This window comes from Giraffa tippelskirchi, chromosome 11 (assembly GCF_054371585.1).
Source record: "Giraffa tippelskirchi isolate mGirTip1 chromosome 11, T2T-mGirTip1v1.2.pri, whole genome shotgun sequence".
Classification (NCBI taxonomy): domain Eukaryota; kingdom Metazoa; phylum Chordata; class Mammalia; order Artiodactyla; family Giraffidae; genus Giraffa; species Giraffa tippelskirchi.
Genome location: NC_137285.1, coordinates 31,147,270 through 31,173,824, shown reverse-complemented (window position 1 = coordinate 31,173,824; position 26,555 = coordinate 31,147,270). Strand labels below are relative to the sequence as shown.

Below are 26,555 nucleotides of genomic sequence, written 5' to 3'. Positions count from 1 at the left end.
ATATTCTCCCTAGAACATATTTACAGAACTATCTATGGTGGAATCTGGAGGAAATATTATTTTCTCACAATTTCTAGAACATATCTATTTGTAATGTAAATGGGGAAACTACAGAGTTCTAATATCACACAAATTAAATCAGTATTTAAAAATACACAGATTTGCACTTAGCCAAAACAGTAAAATGAGTAATGATTTCACTACAAACAAAAATTATTTGCAAAGGTACAAAGTGGCATTCAATCTGATAAAGAATTGTATCCAGAATATAGAAGTCTAACAACTTCAGGAAAAACATAACTTTTCAAAATGATAAATGCAATATGGTATCTAGGTTGGATCCTGAACAGAAAAAAGACATTAGAGGAAAAACTGGTAAAACGCAAAATAAAGTCCATAGTTTAGTGACCAGTGTTTTTCCAACATTAATTTCTTAGTTTTGGGAAATATACCCCAGTTCTGAAAGGTGTAAACAGTAGAATATGAGTGACAGGTATACAGAAATTCTCTACTATTTTGGCACCTTTTATGTAAATCTAAAATTATTTCAAAACAAAAAGTTAAAAGGAGGTGGACAAAATATTTGCAAAGACTTTTACCAAAGAGATGTGGATAGCAAATAAGTAAATGAAAAGATTCTCATCATTAACCAGTAAGAAACTGCAAGCTTGTACATGAATGTTTATAGCAGCAATATTCAAGGCAGAAACATCCCAAATGTCCAACAAAACGTGGTATGATGAAATACTGTTGTTGTTGTTCAGTCACCCAGGGGTGTCTGACTCTTTGCAATCCCATGGACTGCAGCATGCCAGGTCTCCCTGTCCCTCACCATCTCCCAAAGTTTGCCCAAGTTCATATCCATTGAGTCAGTGATGCCATCCAGCCATCTCATCCTCTCACACCCTTTTCTCCTACTGCCCTCAATCTTTTCCAGCATCAGGGACTTTTCCAATGAGTCGGCTGTTCACATTAGGTGACCAAAATACTGAAGCTTCAACTGAATACTCCAGTGAGTATTCAGGGTTGATTTCCCTTAAGACTGATTGGTTTGATCTCCTTGCTCCAAGGGACTTTCAGGAATCTTCTCCAGCACCACAGTTCGAAGGCATCAGTTCTTCAGCGCTCTGTCTTCTTTACAGTCCAGCTCTCACAACCCTACGTGACCATTGGGAAGACCACAGCCTTGACTATACGGACCATTGTCAGCAGAGTAATGTCTCTGCTTTTCAACACAGTCTTGGTTTGTCATAGCTTTCCTGCCAAGAAGCAACTGTCTCCTGATTTCATGGCTGCAGTCACCATTTGCAGTGATTTTAGAGCTGAAGAAGAGGAAATCTGTCATAGTTCCACGTTTTCCCCTTCTGTCTGCCATGAAGTAATGGGGCATGATGCCATGATCTTAGTTTTTTTAATATTTTGTTTTAAGCTGGCTCTTTCACTCTCTTCCTTCGCCCTCATCAAAAGGCTCTTTATTTCCTCTTCGCTTTCTGCCATTAGAGTGGTAACATCCACATCTGAGGTTGTTGATGTTTTTCCCACCTATCTTGATTCCAGCTTGTAACTCATAATATTTCATGATGAAATATTATTAGGCCCTAAAAAGGAATGGAATGCTTTATACATACTACAACATGGATTAACCTTGAAAACATAATGCTAAATCAAACAAGCCAGGCACACACAAAAACTGCATATTACATTATTCCATTCATACAAAATGTCCAGAATAGGAAATTCTATAGAGACAGAAAGTAAACTCCTGGTTAGTTAGGACAGGAAGCATAGTGCACAGCGTGTAATAGCTAAAGAGCACAAGGATTTTCTTTCTGAGGTGATAAAAATGTTCTAAAATTGACTGTGATGGTAGCTGCACATTCCTGTAAATACACTAAAAATCACTGATCATATACTTTAAATGAGTGAATAGTACAGTATATGAATTAAACTTCAATAAAGCTGTTTTTTAAAAAACACTAAGATATCACTACATGCTTATTAATAAAATGCCTTGAAATATAACCTGACATATCCAAGTGCTGATTAGGATGCAGGACAACTGGAATTTTCATGCACTGCAGATGGAAATACCATATGACACAGCTGCTTCGGAAACAAGAATTTGTCAGTTTCTCATGAAGTTAAATAGCACGTAGCCCCAGGAATCCCACACTTAGGTATTTGCCAATAAAAACAAAAATACATGTTCACATAAATTCTTACATGTACGGTTTACAGCAGCTTTATTCATAATTGCCAAAAACTAGAAGCAACTCAAATATGGATTGGGGATAAACAAATTTTGTACATCTATACGATAAAATACTACTCAGCAATGAACGGGAAAAAAAAAAACAACTACCGATACATGCCACAGCATGGTTCAATCTCAAAAGCCTGATGCTTGATGAAGAAGCGTTGCAAGAAGATGGCCACTATATGATTCCATGTATTAATATATGACATTCTGGGAAAGGCAAACCTGTACTAAGAGACATCAGACCAATGGCTGCTTGATCAGGGCTAGTCAGAGGAGGCCGACTACAGACAGGGGCAGGGAGCTTTCCGGATTATGAAAACATCTTTGACTGTGGTCACTGGTGGTGGTGTGCCTGTACACATGTTAAAACTCACAGAATTTTACACCAGGAAAGGATAAATCTTACTATATATAAATTATATCTGCAGACTTCCTGCTAAGACTTCATGTTCCCAATCAGGGGACCCAGGTTCTATTCCTGGTCAGGGAACAAGATCCCATTTGCCACCACTAAGAGTCTGAATGTCGCAACTAAAGATACCACATGCCACAACTAAGACCCAGCTCAGCCAGATAAATATTTTTAAAAAAATTATATCTGACTTTTGTAAAAGTTAATTACAACTTAATTACAACTTGTTTTTTTAATTCCTAATACAATGTTGACAGTAGTATGCTACTACAATAATTATCAAAATTAGAAATGCAAGAATCCTTTGGCCCAACAGAAATTTATCAGGTCACATATGTAAGAGATATTCCTTGTAGCACTGGGAATACACTGTACTGGCTAAACACACACTCACAGACACACCCCACAAGGGAGCTCTTCATTCACTGTTCCAGAAAGATTTCCAACTTTTATTTTACAGTAAGTAACTAAGCAAGGGACAGATAGATAAGTAGATATAATCTGGGGGTTGGGGAAAACATTTTGCATGGGTCTATGCATGGATCTTCAAAAAAAAAACCTTTGGAAGAATAAACAAGCAACTAAGACCACTCACTCTCAGCGCTGGAGACCAGGCACATGTGGAACAGAAGAGGAAGGAAGGCTCTCCTTTGTATGCCTTTTTATAATGTTTGATGTGTGAACTGTGCACGTGCACACACACACACATACAAAACCTAAGTAAATATTATTTAAAACACTAGTTTTTAAATATATAGTCTAAGTGCAAATGATGAACATTCGTGGAACACTGCAAACATTCCAGCGACAGCAACACATTATCATGTACACTTACAGTGCAGGGTGAATTTCGAGCGACCCATTAGGAGGTTGCACTCAACCTTTCTTTCTGATCCCAGTGCACCTCAAAAACAGGAGCCTGAGGAATGGTCAATATAGAATGTTCTGGAAGGAAATGATATGGTTTTGTTTTTTAAAGGAGCCATAAATGAGAAAATTCAGAATTAAAAAAAAGAAAAGAAAAGAAAAAAGACCTTGTTACCCCTTTGAAAACCTCCTCTCTTTCTGCCCTAGAGTACTGTGTTCTTCCATCCCTAAAGTAAGGGCATTTTCTACGTCTTGTAAGGACAAAGGGGAACAAACTGGACTTGCTACCACAGACATAGTGACACAGGTCTCCTCAACTGAAACGACTCGAGTACATCACTGAAACACAGATACCTCCCCAGCATCACCAGAACATCTGGATTTCAGCATTTCAGAAGCACTTAAGACTCTTTAAGATCTCACATTCCAGAATCGAGCATCTGTCTTTCATTATATAGTTGAGATCAAGAAGTACAATCATAAAATAGTGTCAGATAATGTCAGGTAACATAAACAGTATCTCTCTGCAAGATACAGGCTTAGGAATTAATTCTTAGCATATCTGGATAATTTCTGAACGTGTCTCAATTCTTGTCAAATTCCAGTTCAATTAACCCCTTTCTAAGTAGTGTAGTCAGACAACAAAATTCACTTATGAGTTAAGACATCTTCATGGCAATAGTCAGAGAAGCAGAAGTGCCAGGAATGTTTTACTCTACAACTTGCTAGCTCTGAATACTACAACCCAATTCAAATCTGGTCCCTGGGAGCAAGCCCCTGAGCCTCACCTTTTTCAGTCAGCACTGAAAACCAAGGCTTCCAACTATGTTTCCAGACAGAGAGGAATTATTAATATAATTCTACGTGGAAATGTCATAAGCAACAGAAATAGGAGGTATGTCAAGTCTGTGTTTTTCTGACAAACGAGCAGATGCCTGGATACTACTGCTGAGAAAAACTGGTTAGTTTCCCCTGAACCCCCGCCCCAGGACAGAACAACTTGAAAGGCATCAAGCTAGCCCACAACAAAGATCAAAGAATTCTAATTGTAATCACCACTTCCATCCTCTTCAACTGACAAAAATCGTTAATAATGTAGCTGATTATTAAAAATAAAAAAGGAAGCAAAAACCAATAACAACTAATCAGAAGAAGATACCAAGAAAATACATTTATCATGTTACTATGTCACATGTTATATAAACTGGATAAAACAAAGTACTGAAAAGGAGGAAAAAGAATAATACATTTATATCCTTAGGGCTTCCCTGGTGGATCAAATGGTAAAGAATCCGCCTGCAATGCAGGAGACCTGGGTTTGATCCCTGGGTCAGGAAGATCTCCTGGAGAAGTAAATCACAACCCACTCCAGTATTCTTGCCTGGAGAATTCCATGGACAGAGGAGCCTGGCGGGTTACAGTCCATGGGGTCGCAAAGTTAGACGTGACTGAGCAACTAACACTTTACATCCTTAAAACAGTATCCAGTGACAAAACTGTCAACAAATATTAGATGCTACTAAAACCATCATGTAAAACTCTGTATTTTTTCAGATAAACCTAATGACTAAGACAAGCTACTTAAAAGGCAGAGTTAGTATAACACTAACACTTATCGAGACTTATCTATTTGCGAAGTACCTGGACTTAAGTTAAAAATAGACCTTCCAGTCCTATTCTACTAACTCCAATTATTTTAAAGTTAAAATTTTAATAAAATTATTTATTTGACCACACTGTGTGGCTTGCAGAATCTTAGTTTTCCACCCACGGATCAAACCTAGGCCTCCTGCAGTGGAAGCATGCAGTCTTGACCACTGGACCACCAGGGAACTCCCAAAATTTTAATAAAATGTCATTTTAGACCTGAAGCTTATCTCTGAAGTATAAGTAACCTAGTGAAGCATTTTGTATAAAAAGAAATGGGCAAATAAAGAGAAAGACCTTAAGCAAATTAGAACTTCACTCTGTAACAGTCCTTACTACAACAGTCCAGATATTGACACTCAATTTTACTTCAGGAGTCTGGTCGAGTGGGAAAGTGTGGACTTTGAGATCAGACAGTTATGTGTCCTTAAGCAAATGAGTTAACCTCTCTATCTCAGTTGCTTCTTCACTGGTAAGTTAAGAACAGCATCTCCTGCTTAAGTGGGTTGATGTAAAAACTAAAAAATGAGGGGAAAAAAAATCTAGCTGACTTTCTGACACATAATGAAGACTTAATAAATGTCTATTGCTTTTCCGTATCATCCCTCAGTTGTTCTAAGTTGCGTTCTCCCGAAGTATAAATGAAGAGCAAACAACACAACTCTACGTATTATGTATTATTATACTAATGGAGACTTGAACTTTCAAAGGGACAGCATTACGAAAGTAACTCAATAAAAGATAATTAGAAGCATAATATAAAGATTCATTTACTGTTGTACCTTTCAATAGTGAACATTTATATTACGAAAGTAATTCTAATTTCTTTTCAAATTCTTCAAAAATAGTCATGAAATTTCTATTCCACATTCTTATACTTATTAACACTCTTCTGAAAGTTTTTGGCTGTATCTCTAAGTTCACAGAGCATTCAAATATAAGTACAGAACGATGACAGATTTCAATAATCAGAAAAGAACAGAAAATCATATCTATTCACAGCACACAATTACAAAGCTTTTATTTCAAAAACATGTATTCCGATAAACATTCTTAGAAGAGAATATATATACATATGGAAAGACTTTGCCACTTGAGTACTTTTGAAAGTGAAAAAATTTTCAGTTCAGCTTTTCTACTCAACATAATATAATCAAAACTACTCAAGATATATTGGTGTAGATGAGTTCTTACACAATGGTTCTTTTGAAGTCTGAAAATGCTTTAACAAAGAAAGCTCTTTAGAAGGCTCAACATGAAGCCTACACTTCTAAAATGATCCAGATAAGTACTAATCTGGACAACCAAATAAAGAAATAATTTGAAAACATGGTCTTACTGCCTTACTCACACTGAAAAGAGGCATACTTCTATAAATAGCCAAATAGTATTATTTGTATTGCCAAATAATCTCTTATCTTTTAAAATTACTCACAATTTCTACTGGCACTAATACTTTCATTGTGTCAGTGATTATAATGTCTTACATTACTGTAGACTTTTCCCTTTGAGAAGTACTTTTGCATATGTTATGTTCATTTAACCCTTAACAGATACCCTGGAAAACAGTGTACTGTTTTATAGACCAGAAAGCTGAGGTCCAAGGAAAGCTGCCAAAGTCACTCAGAGAATAGGGAGTACCACACCAGCCCCTCTCTCTCACCTACTTTTCCTCATTAGATTACAGACCCCAAAATGAGTGACATCATTAGAGCAACATCAATGCAAAAGAAGTTAAGGCATTACAAGTTCTGTTTCTCTTGGATCTTACAAGAGATTAGTTATATAATTTAAAATACTGTCGATCTTACAAAAGCTTACAAAGTAGATGTATAAAACAAAAAGTTCAAAATCCAGTAAAAGCAAACGTACACACCCCTTGAGTAAAATCCTAGGCAACAAACTGAAGTCCAGGGCTTAGGAATTCATAAGATCATGCCTAGAGTTTCAGGTTTTTATTTTTGACTTGCTTATGTGACTGACCAAAGTCGTGGTGGCTAAGTAAAATTTGAATCATATCACCTATCCAAGCAATTCTAAGACTTAATTGTGGCTGTCTTAAAATAATAACAAGCCTAAATTATGTTATACTCAAATAGTAAAAAATAATCTAATCTCCCAGGAGTTAAATTTTGAAATTATACCAAATTGGGTTATGCCCTGTCAGTGCTGCTTATTGAATTACATGGAAATGTCTGATGCACACTTCATACATTTAAGTATTTATGAAACGCTAAGGTATTATAAAACACCATGGAAACACAAATGTCTGTAAGATAGCTTCACTTTCAAGGAATTTTTTGCAGTTTAAAATAAGAGATAAGGTACACTAAAAACTGTAAGATGAAAGAAATTGAACACACAAATAAAATGAAAACATATTCCACACTCTTGGATTGAAAGAATTAATATTGTTAAAATGACCATACTACCCAAAGCAATCCACAAACTCAATGCAATCCCTATCAAAATTCCAATGATATCTTTCATAGAACTAGAACAAATATTTACATGGAACCACAATAGAGCCCAACTAGCCAAAGCTATATTCAGAAAGAATAACAAATGTGGAGGTATCACATTCTCTGATTTCAAACTATATTACAAAGCTACAGTTATCAAAATAATATGGCCCTGGTATAAAAACAGACACACAGATCAATGGAACAGAATAAGAGCACAAAAATAAAACCATATATACATGGACAATTAACTTACAACAAAGGAACCAAGAACACACAACAAAGAAAAGATAGTCTCCTCAAAACTGGCGTTTGGAAAGCTGGACAACTACATGCAAAAGGATGAAATGAGACCAGTTATATTTCACCACACAAAAATTAACTAAAAATAGATTAGAGACTGGGATGTAAGACCTAAAGACATAAATTCCTAGAAGGAAACATAGGTGACAACCTTCCTGACATTGGTCTTAGTTATGTATTTGGATTTGACTCCAAAGGCAAGGGAGACAAAAGAAAAAAATTAAAAATGGGACTTAGATTTCCCTGGTGGTCCAGAGATTAAGATGCCATGTTTCCACTGCAGAGGGTCCAGGTTCGATCCCTGGTCCCCCTGCTCAGGGAAGTTCCACATGCCACACGGTTTGAAAATTAAAATGAGACTGCTGCTGCTGCTGCTGCTAAGTCGCTTCAGTCATGTTCGACTCTGTGCGACCCCAGAGAAGGCAGCCTATCAGGCTCCCCCGCCCCTGGGATTCTCCAGGCAAGAACACTGGAGTGGATTGCCATCTCCTTCTCCAATGCATGAGAGTGAAAAGTGAAAGTGAAGTCGCTCAGTTGTGTCTGACTCTTAGCGACCCCATGGACTGCAGCCTACCAGGCTCCTCCATCCATGGTATTTTCCAGGCAAGAGTACTGGAGTGGGGTGCCATTGCCTTCTCCATAAAATGGGACTACATCAAACTAAAAACTTCTACCGTGAAGGAAATCATCAACAAAGTGAAAAGGAAACCTACTGAATGGGGAAAGATATTTACAAATCATAAATCTGACAGGGGTCAGATCCAAATATTTAGGTAAAATCCAGATATTTTGATAAAATCCAAAATATACAACTCAAAATATACAAAGAACTCGTACAACTCAACATTTCAAAAAACAAGGTCCAATTAAAAAATAAGCAGAGAACTGAACCTTTTTCCCAAAAAAGACGAAGAGATGGCCAACAGGCAAATAAAAAGATGCTCAACATGACCAATTATTAGAGAAATGCAAATCAAAACCACGATGAGATATCACCCCCCACAGGTCAAAATGGCTATTATCAAGAAGACAACAAATAACAGGTCTTATTAATACCAAGTGTGTGGAGAAAAGGGAGCCCTTGTGCACCGCTGATGGGAATGTAGACTGCTGCAGCCACTGTGGAGAACCATTACAGAGATTAATGGAAAAATTAAGAACAGAACTACCATATGTTCCAGCTATTCCACTGCTGGGTATTTATCCAGAGAATATGAAAACAGTAATTTGAAAAGATGTCTGCATAACTATGTTCAGTTAGCATTATTTACAATACAATAGCCAAGATGTGTAAACAACTTAAGTGTCTACCAAGGGATGAACAGATAAAGAAGTGTGCGTGTGTACACACACTATACACACTATAGAATATTACTCAGAATATTACCAAATGATAAATGTCTTACAGAGAGGTGCAAGCTAAAAACAATAAAAATTTCCACAAAGAAAAATTCAACCTCTAGCTCAAATGACCAGAAAAATGTTCATAAGTTAGTCCTTTTAAAATGCCCAGGACAGGTCTGAGGGAAGAACAGCAAGGAATGAAGGGACCCTGGGTAAAAAGGGTCCCCCTGCTTGTGGCACGCGGACAAAGACCTGAGGATGACAGCAGTGAGAATGCAAGGAAGAATCGGGAAGGAAAATAAAGGGATGTTTTCTTTCCCAAACTCCATGGTTAGCTTTTTACAAAATCAACAAAGGAGCCATCTACCCAGAAGATAAAGCAAGAGTATTGTTCTTTGTGGTTACAAGTTTCATTCTTGAAAATTACCATCCACAGGAATGGCTTCTACTTGTCAAGAAATGAGGCCTTAGGATTTTTCTCTCTGAAATACCACCCTATATAAACAGGTCCACAGCAGTGTTTCTTTTCTTGTACTATTGATCTTATAATCAACTGAGAAGAGTAAAAATGAAGCAAGTATAAATTAGGACCTAGCCTAAAAGCAGAAGGGGGAGAACCAGCATGGGTTCCCATAAACATATTTAACTTGCTCGTTTTCACAATCAGCAAAGGGGAATATTTGCCTATTAAGAAAATTCTGAGAAATCCTTATAACCTTCTGAAAGAGATGATAGAGATTGGCCACTTTTTTTTTTCTTGTCTAAACCTTGGACAAGAGAGAGTAAATGGTATTTTACCCCCCGAAAAAGTCATTTAACCTATTTTAAATATAAAGAAAACTGTAAGATATACAAAAGGGGAAGACAGAGGATGAGATGGTTGAACGGCATCACCCACTCAATGAACAAGAGTTTATGCCAACTCCAGGAGATAGTGAAGGACAGGGAAGCCTGGCATGTTCTGCAACATGGGGTTGCAAAGAGTCAGGCACGACTGAGTGACTGAACAACAGCAAATACAAAAGGCTAGACTTTAAAGTTATGGGTGAGATCTTTCTCAATTCTAAAAAATTTCATCCAGTTTGATGAGAAGTATGGTTTTCTTTTCACCAGACTTTCAGAGATTTCCGGGAGACGCTAGCTTCTTTCTTCTTTCCCCTGTGCTAGCCTGTATTTTCTTCCAACCAATTTGAAGGTAAATACTGTCTTCCTAGAAACTGGCTCAAAATGTTTAACATCTACTCACTTTCCTTAAAAGAAAAAAATCACAAGCAGAAATGTTCAAAATTCTGTACAATATTCCTGAAGCTTTTAATTAAATAGCTTTTAATCCTTTCCAGAAGACTACATTAACTGTAGTCTTCTGGAAGACTTTTCGTAGACAACAGAGGTGGCAACTGACAGTATGAAAACTGATTATCCTCTAAGGATTAAGTAAGGAAGCAGCTTAAATACTAGGGATGTTTCTACTAGGAGAGAGGAGGTCTGAAACTGTATACATTGTAATAAGATTTCCATTAACATTTTCTACAAAGTTTCACTGAACACTGGCAAGACTGTTGCAATTTTAGAGACCTCAGTGTCTCTCTCCCAAACCATGATGAAAGCATATCTTCTCAAGAAAGGAAATTCATTTCTAACCCCAGAAGCCTCATTGAAATAGCCTCTTTTCTTTACTCACATCAATATAATTAATTACCATAGCTACACAAGTTAACTAATTAAGTTATTCTTGTGATTGCCAAGAAGTAACAGCTACTGAGGACGATTCTGCAGGCACTATGAAAAGGAAAGATAACTCAAGCAAGTTTCTGCTTGGGTGCAAGACAGAGAAAGGTAAACAACATAATAAAAAGCAAAGAGTTTTATCTCTGAATCCAATTTAAAGGTTTCGATAATATGCCTACAATCATTTTTCAAAAGCTAAAGGCAGTAGTAAAATCATTCTTGATTGCAAACACAATGGAAATAAAAGCATCTTTGAGTACAACACAAAGTTATTAAGCAGAGCACCTAGCAGGTGCCAAGAACAGGGGCTGGTACATCTGATGGGCTTATATAATTCAGTTTTATTTCATTAATGAAAGCCTAATTCAGAAGGAGGATTTCTCTTGAAACTTCTCACCTAACTCTAGATGTCTTGAAAACCAAGAAAAAGACAACAGACACAGTTTCAATAAAGTCAGGCTGGAAAACTGATGAATTAACCTATACAAAAATATGTCCTTCCTGGGAGAAAAACTGTACGACTCAGGAAAAAAAAAAAACCTATTGGGTAAACATTAGCAGGTGAACAATAATAAATAACACCTATTTTACCCAGTGCCTTTAAGATATTTTATGAACAGTTATGTTAATAATGCTACTATATAATAAAATTTCTTTTCTCCTTTCAGATTATATTTGTAAAGAACACCAGGAGATACTTTATTAGAATGACTAAAAGCCCCAGTACTCTTTCAGCTACATCTCAAAAGAAAAAATAATTGAAATTGATATAATAGCTTTGTTTTGTGCATCTAGGCTGGGTTGAGAGGCCTCTACTTTGTTCCCCTTTGTATAAAGATGTGTGCGTGCTCAATCACCATCAGACTCTTTGTGACCTCATGGACTGTAGCCCACCAGGCTCCTCTGTTTGTGGGTTTCCCAGGTAAGAATACTGAAGTGGGTTGCCATGTCGTCCTCCAGGGGATCTTCCCAACTCAGGGATCGAACCCATGTCTCCTGCATTGGCAGGTGGATTCTTTACCACTGGGCCACTTGGAAAGCCCCTTGTATAAACATACCTCTTTGATTACAGACCTGCAGTTATAAAAGACATTAAATCCTTGAGCCCTGAAATCAGTTGGAAGTTCTCAGAAATGAGCGTCTGTAAGGCAAAGGACAAATTTCTGTAGAGCCAGACAGTAACTATTTTAGCCTCTGCAGGCCATACTCAGCCTCTGAAGCATGAAAGCAGCCACAGACAACACATGAAGAATGAGCCTGGCCGGGTCCCAATAAAACTTTATACACAAAACCAGGCTATGGACTGAATTTGGCCCGAGGACTACAGTTTACTCAGTCCTGATCTAGGAGATTAAATTTTCAACAGTGTGCTGGCTCTGTCCCTGTGGCATGGGGAAATTCACCAACTACTCTTGGTGTTTATTTTCTAAGGAGTCCCAAACTAGATCAGGGATTTGCAGCATTTTTTTTAGTGGTAAGTCTCCTTTTTCTAATAGAAATTAAAGGTGGAGACTAGGCCAAATTTCCAGGACTCTCCATAGGCCCCTGGAAGCCTCCAAGTCTGTGGTATGATGATAGCCGATTCTAAGGTTCCACTCAGCGTCAAGAACCAATATTGACAAGTCTGTTTTCCTCAAGGTACCTTCAGGCATCAGGTAAGGAAAGCAGTCTATGGATTACATGCCTTTCGCATGCTCCAGAATCACACTATTCCTTCCCATTAAGAAGAGCATTATGGGAATTCCCTGGTGGTCAAGGTGTTAGGACTGTGTGCTTTCACTGCCAAGGACCCAGGTCTGATCCCCAGTCGGGGAACTAAGATCTCACCAGTCAGGCAGTGTGACCAAAAAAAAAGATCATTACATGACAAAATTAAAAATTACAGTGTACAGGTAAAAAGTAGAAATCAATGAAGTTAAATTCTACTCTATACATGTATTTAATTAAGATGTCTTTTACTATAAATGTGTATTTTACCCAGAGTAAGTCTTAGTACAGTTTACTTTTTTCTGAAGTTTTATATATAATCAGTAAGTAAAGATCTAAGCTGCTGCTGCTGCTGCTAAGTCGCTTCAGTCATGTTCGACTCTGTGCGACCCAACAGACAGCAGCCCACCAGGCTCCCCCGTCGTCCCTGGGATTCTCCAGGCAAGAACACTGGAGTGGGTTGCCATTTCCTTCTCCAATGCATGAAAGTGAAAAGTGAAAGTGAAGTCGCTCAGTCGTGTCCAACTCTTCACGACCCCATGGACTGCAGCCTACCAGGCTCCTCCGTCCATGGGATTTTCCAGGCAAGAGCACTGAAGTAGGTTGCCATTGCTGTTTCCAAAAGATCTAGGCAGAGGGTATTTAATCTATTTCTGAAACCGCCCCTTAAGAAGTTAATACGTATGTCCTCTGTCGCTCTTTGCAACCTCACACAAGTGTAGCCTGCCAGGATCTTCTGGCCATGGGATTTTCCAGGCAAGAATACTGGAGTGGGTTGTTATTTCTTCTACTCCATGGAATCTTTCAGACCCAGGAATCGAACCTGCACCTCCTGCATTGGCAGGTGGATTCTTTACCTCTGCAACACCTGGGAAGCCCAAGGAGTTAATCTATACAAATAGTCATATCTATTAAAATGGATCAAAGCTAAGATCTCTACTTAGTAACAGTTTATCAGCAAATTGGTTCTAAATACTAGAACTGAATTGAATTTTATAATTTAATTCTGTCATTACACTACTGTCCCTGACCATAGTCAAAAATCTCAAAGTAATTAAAAAAAAACAAAAGGTACTGCAAAGTAGAACAAAGGAATTCTCCAGGCCAATTCTTCTCAGAGGAAGAATTTACACACTCTGTTACATAACAATCAAATATAGTGTAAATGACAGTTCAATATATCAACACCAAAGTGATTAAACTTATGGGGAGGCAACTGCCTGATACGCAAGAATAAAAACTTTGTTCCACAAAGTTACATGTTTCTATAAAGGAGGGCTTCTGTGTTACAGAAACTGAACCATAAACTACTGCTTCTATTCAGCTTTTATCCAACTCACTATTAATGTAGAAGTATATAATTACATTTTCCGCTGTATCTCAAATTCTCAGGAAAAAAAAAAAAATCAAGTCATTAAACAGCATTTATTAGCTCCAGTTCTGTGCTATGGGGTGTGCCAAGACCTGAGTTTTAAAGACGCATAGCAAATTCCAGCCAAGCAATCTCTCCAGTGAGGCTGACAGACACCTCACACATTAATGCATTTTAAATGAAATCAAAGTCTTATACTGCAGATTCAGGCATATTTTAGACCCTAGCCCCCTCCCAAAAACAAATAACTTACCAAAAAACACAGAATGTTTTAAAATAACAAATACCCCAGACTCTTTCAAATAACATTTCTAGCCGTCAGCTTCTGATAGGAAATGGTTTAACTGACCCCACCACACATAAGAGCAGTTCATCTACATAAATCTTGCATGCTGTCATTAAAAGCCCATAGCTAAAACATCTACTCTAAAGCAAGACATAGTGCATACTTAAAGTTTTAATATCAAAGTCAGTCTTCTCAGACTGTAAAGAATGTGCCTGCAACACGGGAGACTTGGGTTCAATCCCCGGGTCAGGAAGATCCCCCGGAGAAGAGGATGGCGATCCACTCCAGTACTCTGGCCTGGAGAATTCCATGGACAGAGGAGCCTTGCTTATTACAGTCCATGGGGACACAAAGAGTCAGACACAAGTGGGCGACTAACACTTTCACACACTTTCACTAGTCTCAAATAACATTCAACATGAAGTCACTTTTCTAAAAGACATAAGTTTACGATACAAGTATGAATTCAACAAATTACAGAAAACTATTTAAGCTATCTTTTACAAGTATTTTACATATGCTTGCATATTTATAAAATGATGATGATTCAGCTTGTATGAGGAATAACAAATTGAAAACTTAAAAGTCCCAGAAAAATGACAAAGCACTGCTACACACAGAAATATCAGAACACAAAACTGGAATACACAAGGAATGAAATAAAATTTTAAAACAGTGCAAGTGAGGCAAAAAGAATGTAGAAAATATAAACCTATGTTTTATTTTAAATCAATATATAAATCAATAGTTCCCACTTAAAAATATATTTAAAAGTCACATTTAGTATTTTATTTATATTTATATATAATGTTCACACACTGGTATTTTTACCTGTATTTTCAAATAAGAGACTGTGCTTCAGAAAATTAATAGTTATATATCTAATAACTGAACTAAAAAGTTAAATATATCTATATGACTCCAAAACTGCAATTACAGTAATGTAGCTCTGTATGTTACTGTAAGACCTCTTAAAGTAAGACTTTCAAAGAGGTCTCCTGAGAATCACTCTGTAAACTTACTACAATCATCAGTTTCCTACACAAAGTAAGTTGGACAAATACTATCGGCTCATAGCGCTCATTCATCTTAACCTCCTTCTTTCTTGCCTTTCTGCAATATACAGGCTTAAGTGCAAAATACTCACATTTCCAGCCTCCTTTGCAACTAGGAGTAGCCATGTGACCCAGCTCTGGTCAGTGACAAGCACCTGGAGAGGACTTCCCTTCAAAATAACAAACTCTTACCATCAAAAAAGGTAAAACCTCCTCCCGTCTCTCCTGTTCGGGGTGCAGCCATCATCTTGGGACTTTGAAACCTAAAATCACTTGCTAAGTAGCATGAGCTAGTTTCCTTAATGAAATCTTTGAGCTTCTCCATCAGGCCTGAACTGCCTAACTTCAGATTTCTTATTTTGTGAGAAAGATAAGCCCATCGCTAAGCCTCCATGTGTGTGGTTTCTGATAACCTCAGACTAATGGAATGCCAACACAATCTAAGCCATGAATCAATTCTACCAATTAGATGTATGTTATAATCACTTCAGTGAATTAACTGTAAGATACATGAATGATGAAAAATTATCTGAAGGAAAAAGAAACACCAAAAACTGAAAAATAATAATATGGGAGGGGAGTTTGAGGGAGAATGGATACATGTGTATGAATGAGTCTCTTCACTGTCCACCTGAAAGTATCACAACATTGTTAATAGGCTATACTCCAATATAAAATAAAAAGTTTAAAAATATAACAAATATTAAGCACTCAAGTCAGAGACTATTAAAAAAAACTAAAAATATGTGAGCATATTTAATCTATGCAATCATGTAAGGCTGGTAATATGAATAGCTCAGTCGTGTCCGACTCTTTGCGAACCCATGGACTGTAGACCAGCAGGCTCCTTCCGCCCGTGGAATTTTCCAGGCAAGAGTACTGGAATGGGTTGCTGTTTTCTATTCCAGGGGATCTTCCCAACCCAAGGATCAAACCCACATCTCTTGTGTCTCCTGCTTTGGCAGGCTACTTACCACTAATACCACCTGGGAAGCCCCATACTCATCGGTGGCAAAATTTTAACAGTCCTTGACAAAAACAGACTATGGTGAAACAGAGCTAAATTTATTTTGAGATTATACCCTTTCTGTCTTTATGATATTAGAATGTCCTTTCTTTTATGAAATGAGAATAGTGGAGAGCAAGTTTAAATTCACTTTAACAAGCTTACTTGTCAAAATAAATAGGTGACAAATCAATATCAGAAGCCCAGAGTTTTATGATTTTTAAAAAGTCTTTGAAATCCAACAGCCTGAGACTCCATGAAGTTAAGTTACCTCCCCAGGACCACAAAGCAGTCTGTGGTCTGGACACCAAAGTTCAGGGTCATAGTCACCAGGTTAGATGAAGGGAATATGCTCAATAAACTCAAAATAACTCTCCTGTGAATGCACTTAAAGATACAAATGTGCAACTACAAAGGAAAGCGCCATCCCACCAAATGTCAAGTGGGAACAAGGACTTTTAAAGTGAAATGATTTTACCATGCTGACCCCCACAGAGCTTCCTCCATATGATGTAGATTTAAACCATACCAGAGAAAATGGAATCAAGATAGGAATTCTCACCCATTCCAACTTAAGTCTCAGACGACTTTAGGTTTGGAGATTCACATCTGGGATTAAAGAACTTGTGGGTCTCAGCATCCACTGTCTGCCTCTGAAAGAAGTCTGTGGTTTCCCAATTGAAGGAGCAGTGCAGTGCTTGATAACGCCAGCCCCTAAAGCCCATCCCTCAGTTTATTCCAGTCCCACAAAAGTAAGGGAACCCGACACAATGAAGACTAGAAAACACTGAAATGCACATTCTTCTTCACCTCTATTCTTGGCATTTCCATCTTTTTTTTAACTCGTAAGTTTTTAAAACTCAGCTCTAGTTGTTTGGAAATGTATAAATCTGATCAAGCAGTTTCTTAATACAGTAACTAATTTAACTTAGCCAAACATTTCTAACAATTTGACCAAAAATTTTCTAATTTGAGTGTGGAGTTTGCAAGACTGCACAATGTCACTTACAGAAGAAATCAGAAACTTTACTGCCTTGAAGACTTCAAATACTTCACTTATATACAGAACAACTGGACAAATGCTAAATAGGGCTAGTTAACATCTATATATTTTCACTTTTTTTACTTTATTAATGTAAGATTTTAGTTACTTCAAAGGCTGGCCAGCTCTTCTTTTTCAATTGTGCCCTCAAATGTGGTTACTGAAAACATCAAACAGAAAAAAATCCTATTGAAATATAGAAAACAAATGGCTTGATCTTACAATTGAAAATAGTAAATACCTCCCAGCTTATAGTTTATTTGTAGTTATCTCAAATGTTAGCACCTATATTTTTTAATCTAATCTTCCAGCACTAGTTTCAGTTAGTTACAGGAAAAAAAAAAAAGTACATAGTATACAAAAACAGCATGTATTCCCCAATATTTACCACACACACAAAAAAAAGGTAGGTGGCTGGCAGAGGAGGGGAGGTTGTAACAGAAATGCAAATGCCTTTGCATTTCAATTTTCCATTTATATATATACATAAAACATATATATATGGAAAAAAGATTTGTAGAGATACTTCTGTCTTGAACTGATTTTAATGAAATGCTGCACACGCAGCTCAGAGGTCTCATCACCTCCAGCTGTAATAGGGCCTCTGACCTGCCTCTTCAACACCCACTGCCACCCTTCCCCTCCCTTCCACCTCCTCACTCCTACCAACAATAACAACTGAAAGACTTTTTAAGTTCACAGGAAAGGAAAGAGAGGGGGATGCTACAAGCTTGATTTCACTTCGCTGACTTCCTTAAACTACTACACAGTGCTGTTTCTACTTGCTTCATGTGCACGGAATATTTTAGCTCCTGCACATTTTTTTCTTATACCAAATATTCTAATTGACTTACATTTGGGATCATGAAACCTTCACAACTGGTAAAATACATTGCATTTTTATGGGAATATCTACAAAATTTAGGGGAAAAGGTGAATAGATTTTAGCTCTTCTTGTCCATTTATTGCAAGCTTGGATGTGTGTGTGTGTGTTTAATTTCCTCCAATATATATTGATTCAGCCACGTCACTAATGGCCTAATGTACGCAAAATATTTAGCTAAAAGGTACTAAGCTCTTCGTTAAGATTAACTCAAGAAAAAAGATTATTTTTTTAAATATCTTAATTTGGTGGCCTCTTGTCAGAGCCACAACAACCCCAAAAGCTGGTTGTTGGTTTTCTTTCACTTTTCATTTTGACATAGCTTTACACTAAAAGAAGTATTTTATAAAAGGTAGTTCAGAGATCCTACACACTCTTCATCCAGCCTGCCACAGAAAAACTATCGATTCAAATGTTACTGGTTGTCCCACTGTTTACTTTCTGGTCCAAGACCTCACCCAGAATCCCACAGCTCATTTGGTTATCATGCTTCCTTGGTCTCCTTCAATCTGTGGCTCTTCTTCAGCACTTCATCCTTTCTAACCTGAACACACTTCTGGGTACTGGCCATCTTGTGTGTGTAGTTGCTACGTCATGTCTGACTCTTTTCGACCCCATGTACTGTATAGCCTGCCAGGCTCCCCTGTCCATCGGATTTTCCAGGCAAGAATGCTAGAGTGGGTTGCCATTTCCTCCTCCAGTCTGTCTTGTAGAGCATCCTAAAATTTGAATTTGCCTAGTGTTTTCTGACACTCAAATTGAAGGGCTTTTTAGTAAGAACACCACTTCAGATGTGCCCTTCTTGGTGCATCATGTGGACACATCTTGTGATATAACTTTGATCACCTAATCAATTTGGTATCTGCTAATTTTCTTCACTTTAAAAGTACTGATTTCCCCTTTGTAATTAATTAATTGATCTTGTGGGGAAGACACTTTGAGACTAAGCAAATATTCTGATATCCGATGTATATATATCTATCATCATACTCTCACCCACTAGTTCTGGCATCTACTGATTCTTGCTTGCAACCATTATTACCGTAAGGTTTGTCTACTAGTGATTTTGCACTTCCATCATACCTTCTACATTTGGGGGAGGGGGGAATCCTACTGTAACAAAGAGCTGTTTCTCCCCTATTTATTTATTTAATAATTTACTTATGCTGGCATGAGCTCATCCATTTTTCCCCTAGAGGTATAATTCCATATTTTGTTGTTCAAATTGTCCCCCTGGAACTCCTTTGTATAAATACATCCATCAGACTTCCTTCTGAATTGTAAAACACCACTTTGGTTGAGGAAGACCAGGTAATTTCTTTTCATGATGTATCCTAGATGGTAAGACTACCTTTACACCTACATTATATACACAGAAAAAAAATGTTTTTAAGGAAAAAAAAAAACTATATATATTGAAATATCCCAAATGTGTTGTACTCTCACAACTTTTGCTCATCCAAGATCTAATGATCTTTGGTCTTTATTTTATACATATGATTATTAACAATTTCTCATTGTTACTGTTTTAAATCCACCTTACCTTGTGCTGCCCCCATCCCCAAATATTTTTGGTATCTCAAGAACACAGCCCAAACCACTCAGAGATGATAGTAACTAAACTCATTTTGGCCAAAAGGTAACAAGCCTTAATTATGCTAACTGAAAAAAAGCCAATCCAAAAAGTCAATCCATGTATGATTTCATTTACATGACAGTCTTGAAATGACAAAATTATAGCAATGGAGAAGAGATTAGTCCTTTCCAGAGGCAGGATTGTGCCTATAAAAAGGCAACGAGAGGAATTCTTGTGGTGATGGAATCCCTCTGCACCTAGGCTTTATCGATGTCAGTATCCTTGTTGTGATATTCCACTACAGTTTTGTAAGATATTTGTAATGGGGAAAACTGGGTAAAAGGTACAGAGGATCTCTGCATTATTCCATACAACTTCATGTGAGTCTACAATTATCTCAAACTAAAAACAAAAATTATTTTTTAAAAAGAATGAGTTTCAACTCTAGCATAAATACTCAGGAGAGATCAGAATCACCATCATGCATCTTTTCAGTTCCACTGATTGCTAGCTGGCTTCTAAGAAAGTTACTATCAGCCCTCCCCAGAATAAACCACCAACAGTTAATTCTTCTTCAGGGTCTCTTCTTTTCTGATTAGCTTTTATGTGAACACACACCACAAGCTGGAGAACAAAAAGCTGCCAAGGGTCAGAAAGTGTTGGTTGGTCAACTGAACTTCCAGCAGTTAACAGGATCAAAATGTAAGTTCTGATTGCAGTTTATCTAGCTCTTATTAAATATTTGAGAAATTCTAAACCTCTAGAAAACTGTTACCAAAAACAGGGTGAGGAGAGGGAACAGCTCGTATAATACCAATATCATGGAACTATCACCGGGGTCCACACTTCCATACCTCTTTACACAAGTCTAGACCAAAGTTCTTTGAGAGAATTATAATTCCTTTTCATTACCTATAAAACTTACAAAGTAGCAAAGCTAAAAAAAAAAAAAACAACCAATTTTTTCAAAAGAGTCAAGAAGGCAGTCTTTCTGTGTTTTGAAAAGGTTACTGTATCTTTATTTCAAATAATTCATTTATGTCAGAAGCAAATGCTGCTATTACTTTATGTAATATGACTTTATATGACTTGAATTTCAAACATCAAAGGCAGATCTTACTGTGTTTATTTAACTGCCCCCCTAAATCTACCCAGATGAAGTTTTCTCAGGCCAACAGAAAATTAAGGGAAAAAAAAAAAAACAGACTTACGGTTTCAAACAGGAGGGGATTGGGGGAATGGATTGGGCATTTGGGGTTAGCAGATGCAAACCATTATATATAGGATGGATAAACAAGGTCCTCTAGAGCATAGGGAACTATATTCAATATCCTGTGATAAACCATAATGGAAAAGAAGATCTTACAGGGACTTCCCTGGTGGTCCAGTGGTTAGGAATCTTCCTGCCAAGGACATGGGTTCCATCCCTGGTCCGGGGAGATCCCACATGCCAAGGAGCAACTAAACCTGTGCACCACAACTACAAAACCTGAGTGCTGCAACTGCTGAAGACCACGCACCTGGAGCCGGTGCTCTGCAAGAGAAGAAGCCACCACAATGAGAAGCCCAAGCACCACAACTAGAGAAAGCCTACGCAACAAAGACCCAGTGCTGCCAGAAAAGAAAGTTATATGTATACTGAACTGAATCACTTTGTTGTACAGCAGAAATGACCACTGTAAGTCAACTATACTTCAGTTATTAAAAAAAAACAAAAAACATGAGTTTTCATAATGTAAAATTATAGTGTTAAGAGGTTATAGCTGGGTTTGTTTTTTTATGTTACATCTTTTCTTGAGAGAAAGAAAACTGCACCAAGTTGGCGACCAGAAAGTCCTTCGTTGTTTTTTTTTAATTGGGGGGGGAGGGTAGGAGTTTGAGTGTCTGTGAAAATCCCAGGGTCTGGGAAGGACTATATTAAACCAGCCTCCACACAGCACTGCAGTTAGATTCATTTTGAACCTCAGCCAAGATATGCAAAGCTAATTATGGAACTGTTAATTACTAAATGTTTAAAAGGTTATTTGAAGACAACTAAGTTTCCACCAATAATGCAAAAGAATGTTAATAATTTTTACCACAAACTTAAGTCCTCACTTGTTCAGAGCCACATGCTAATACAGTCTGAAATTGGCTTTTCAGTAATAAAGGTGTATTTTTTTAACCTCCAAATTCAAATATCATTGCTATGAAAGCTTAATGCTTGTAGCCAAACAGGCTTTACTTTGTGAGACATGCTTTTCAAAATTGCACCCAGATCATTTAGTTGTGTTTTATGAACAAAAACTACTTGAGACAAATTATTTATTACTACAGCCCCCAAACGAGCCAAAATATAATCAAAGTATAAGTTGTCAGATGAAAACATAAGACTGCTGATAAACAATGATAAAAAGAAATGGAAATTTTTATGTGTCAATTTTCATGTGTCAATAGACAATTCTTCCACTAGATTTGAAAGTTAAACATCCACCAGAGAAACTCTTTTGTGCAGATTCTCACAATATAAAGTTCCCTGTGCTAAAGGCACTTTTTCAACCCTCTCATTAAGACTCAAGAGGTATTCTACCAAGTGACTTTTGCAAAGAATTGTCTTGCACTGTTACAAGCTCTCTGATGACAAATTCATGAATTAGCAACTAAATCAAAAGGTGTAATAGCCACACACACCCCAAAAAATCAGTGAAGAACAAAGTAATATTATTAACTAGGAAGAGGCAAGGCAGGAGCTGTGTTTTAAAATACTTTCTAAAATACAAACCATTTTAAAAAGTAACTGTTACAACTAGCTAAAAACACATATTAAATCTTTAAAGCAGAAAAAACAACTCTGCAATAGATGTTTCACCTGAAAGACGAAAAACAGGCATTTAAACACCTTACCTAAGCAATCTTAAAGGGATCTGAACTCAATAAGTTAATAAAATGGTTTGGAAAACTCATTTTATTGTTTAAAGCCTTGGGGGCAAAGCTGTTTGTAATTTATTTACATCTTTTACTTCACTAAATTGCTTAGGTGACCAAGTTTCCCACTTAAGTGATTAAAGACATAAACCCAAATAGTTTAATAAAGCAATTACTTAAGAATTCTGTTTTTCAACAAGAGGTGCACTGACAAATATCAATAGAATGTGTAGTGTTCCTTATTTTCAAGGAGGTTTGTTATTAGTGCGAACACAGTGCCCCATTGACTACAACTTAGCCATTTCCCAGACACACAATACTGGACACATCCTGGATTAAAGATGGCTTTTTCCTCCTCCCAGAATATCAGGTGAAATAGTGACAGCCCCTTAAATCTGAATGTGCAACATCTGGCTAAAAATTCGGGTGACAATTTTGCTTGCTTCTCCTCACCATCCCCCCTCTAGTGAAGAGCCTAAATAGGAAAAACGGATTCCATTTCCCAGGTGGCTATGAAAAGCTTCCTAATTTTACAATAATTTTCAAAGTCCCTGTGTCTGCACTGAAGTTCTCCCTGCCCCCAAAACCTCTTTACCTTCTTAGTTACTTTTTAGGTTATACAAGTGACAGCATGACTACTTCTAGGCAACTGACTGACCTGGTACAAAAGTATGTCTTCTCAGGGTTTAGGAGACTGGGTGGGTGGGATTTAAAAAAAAAAAAGGAAATGAATTTAACAAAATATATATATATATATATATATATGTTGTTTTCCTCTATCTTTTTTCTTAAAGCGCCTTTCTTTTGCTTGTCGTAAGAATCATACAAGCTCCTCATAAATCTATCCTGAGAAACAGAAGGAAACACAACAGCAAGACTTTCCTGATTCACGTGTGTCTGTTCATCGGTTTAATAACTTTGCTTTTAAATTACAAAATTCTAACCCTCAAGTAATCATGAGAAAGGAGAGTGCAGGAAAACTTCCAGTCCTTGCATTCACAAAGCACTCAACAGAAAAGGCACCTGATACCAACGTGTTTTTTTTTTTTAACTTCTGAGTAAATTTCAAACTTTTAGAAGAAGAGTAATTCTTTTTAATGAGCCAGATAAAGACGGGAAGCATTCACCTTACCAACTACTTTCTCCTTAAAATGATAAACATGGAAGTTTGCATTGAGCATTAAAGTTAATAGGGTTGACACTTATGAAAGTTCAAAATGTTTGGTAAGTTTCTCTAGGGTGACTTGTTCTGGGTGGGGGGGGAGATAAATATGCTGCTTTCAAGCTGTCATCGAAGTATGCACATTGTTGGTGTCGGTAGCAACTGGCCCACTTCTGACTCAGGCCAAGTTCTACATTGGTCAGTTTTCACTCTGTTCTCCACAGCTGGCACGGAAACAGGAAAGTTTAACAGTTCATTTCTTTGGCACAATCCACGCGCTGTCACAGTGGACCTTCTGCCTCTTTCAGTCTTGTTTGGTGACTGACTACCTCCCCCCCACCTGATAGTAGGTATTGAGTCATTGCTATTCTAATCAACCAACCAAACACACCACTTCCCCCTCTCTAATTTCCACCCAAGGCCTCTGACATCATTTTCTGACCCACCTTACTGAGTTCTAATATTCTCAGCATGTGTGATTTCACTTGGCACCTCAAACACTGAAAGGTATTGAAACACTTCACTGAAATTAGCTTTTCCATCACACTGTGGCTGAGAACCTGCAGTTTCAGATGCAGAGGACTGAGTGATTGCCAACCGCAAAGCAAACAGTAGATGGAAAAGGCACAGGAGAGGCAGCGCAACAAGACCTGAGCAGGACAGTCCTTGTTTTTGATAAAGTAATCCTTTAGAACGGGAACTTTCCGGTGACAGTGTGAACTGAGTTTTCCTTGTAAAATTTATCACCCATCTTCCACATGTTTGGTAAATATGCACACTCTAGCTACACTCCCCAGATGTGACGGCTGCATCAGAAAAAAATGAAAAACGGTACCAGGTGCCATTCCTGGGCCTTGCCCAAAGGCAGCTGGTGGAAGAGTCTATTTTAGCCTCTTCTCCCAGCGTTAAATAACAACCGTCAACGGTAGAGAAGGAGAGCATTTGGATGTGAACAGATGGCATCCAACACCTAACAAGCGAAGCCACTCTTTCAAGCACTAGATCCTAAATGTCTGATGGTCCCAAGGATCAGGAGGGCTTATTTGTCTTAAGAAGGTTGGCAGCAGGATCCCCTGGAGTCACCATCCCAACGCATGCGTCATTATCCAGTCAGCAACTACAAGCAAAAAAAAAATCAAACCACCACATTTTTATAAATTTCCCTTTCTAGTCCAACTAGAGACGACCAGATCCAACACCATCAGCAATTCCTCCACTTGAAACCAGAGAAAAATAAGCCTGAAGGTAAACTAAATGTATAAAGGTTAACAAACTTACCTAATTTTGACAAGGTTGTGCAACACCAGGAGAATCCTCAGGGTGCCCTTCCCGGGGGCGGGGGAGGGGGGCGGTTAGTATTTGAACATGCCTGCTCTGCAGTTCCGTCTGTAGTTGAAACTAAAAGCAGTAACCTAGCTAACCAACTTTCTTCCTCCCTTCCTTGGAAAGCGGCATCCTTTTTGCCCCCAAAAAAGCAAAACAGTAAATATACAAACATCTCAATGTTTCGCTTTAGAAGGCCACCGCGGATTTGTCTTTCGCAGAGCCCTGTAAGTTTCCTCGACACCTCTGCGAACACCCGAGAACTCTGAAGGCAGAAGGGGCCACAGGCTCGGGGAGGAAGGGAGCCAGGCGGCCGGTGGGGCAAGAGGGACGGCCGAGGGCAGGTCACCCCCGCTGACTCGCAGGCCCAGCGCGCGGCTGGGAAGCCGGGACGCTCGGGAAAGACCTCTCTGCCCCGCTGGACAATCGCGGGGGCAGGACAGTACTGAGAGGACAGCGAAAAGAAGACGACCCAAGAGAGGGAAAAATAATGCCAGGACGACCCGGTGAAGGCTTGCAGATGGGAAGCCAATGGAAGTTGGGGACCTGATGGGAGGCACGGGTGCGCGGGGCAAACGGCGTCGGGAGGGGTGGGAGCTGGGAGGGCGCAGCCGACGCGGGTCTCACCTGGGGGGTCCTTTCGGCCGGGTTCTTCATCACCGCCTGGCGGAAGCTGTTATCCACGTAGGACGCCATCTCCCCCCGCGGCCCGGGCCGGGGCCGCTCCGCGCCCTCGGCCGCCTCCTCCCGGCCCAGCGCCGCCGCCGCCGCCGCCGCCGCCTCCGCCCTGTGCGCTCCGCCCGCCCGCCTCGGGCCAACCAGCCAAACCGCGGCGGCGGCCGGGCGGCGGGGCCCGGGGCGCGCGGCGGGGCGGGGGGCGTGAGGCCCGAGGGTCCCCGAGGCGCCCGGCAGCCGGGAGCTCCTGCTTCCTCCGCCTCCTCCGCTTCCTCCGCGCCGCGCGGTCGGGAAGGCTCCCTCCGGGCCCTGGCTCGACACGCCTCCCCGGCTCCTCTCGGGGACGGCGGCGGCTCCTCCCGGCCCTCTTGGGCCTGAGTTATTTTTAGGGAGTTCGAGCCGCGGTGAGGGGGGAGGCTAGGGCGCGCGGGCCTCCTGCTCCTCCGGGCGCAGGGCCGCCCCCTCCTCTCGGGGTCTCCGGAAAGCACTCCGGCACCGCGGCCGCCGTCTGAGGACTGGCTCAGGTCTGGGCGCTCTGGAG

General features: G+C 39.0%; 1 protein-coding gene across 6 annotated transcripts in view; it reads right to left on the bottom strand.

The window, feature by feature from the left end:
* Positions 1 to 26,101, bottom strand: part of RAPGEF2 (Rap guanine nucleotide exchange factor 2) — a 262,263-nt gene extending 236,162 nt beyond the window's left edge. For all 6 annotated transcript variants that reach the window (XM_081543686.1, XM_081543684.1, XM_081543687.1 and 3 more), the window contains exon 1: positions 25,967 to 26,101. In XM_081543686.1, the coding sequence (XP_081399812.1) occupies positions 25,967 to 26,035 (69 nt within the window). In that variant the 5' untranslated portion in view covers positions 26,036 to 26,101. The remainder of the gene's footprint in view (positions 1 to 25,966) is intronic.
* Positions 26,102 to 26,555: the final 454 nt, after the last annotated feature.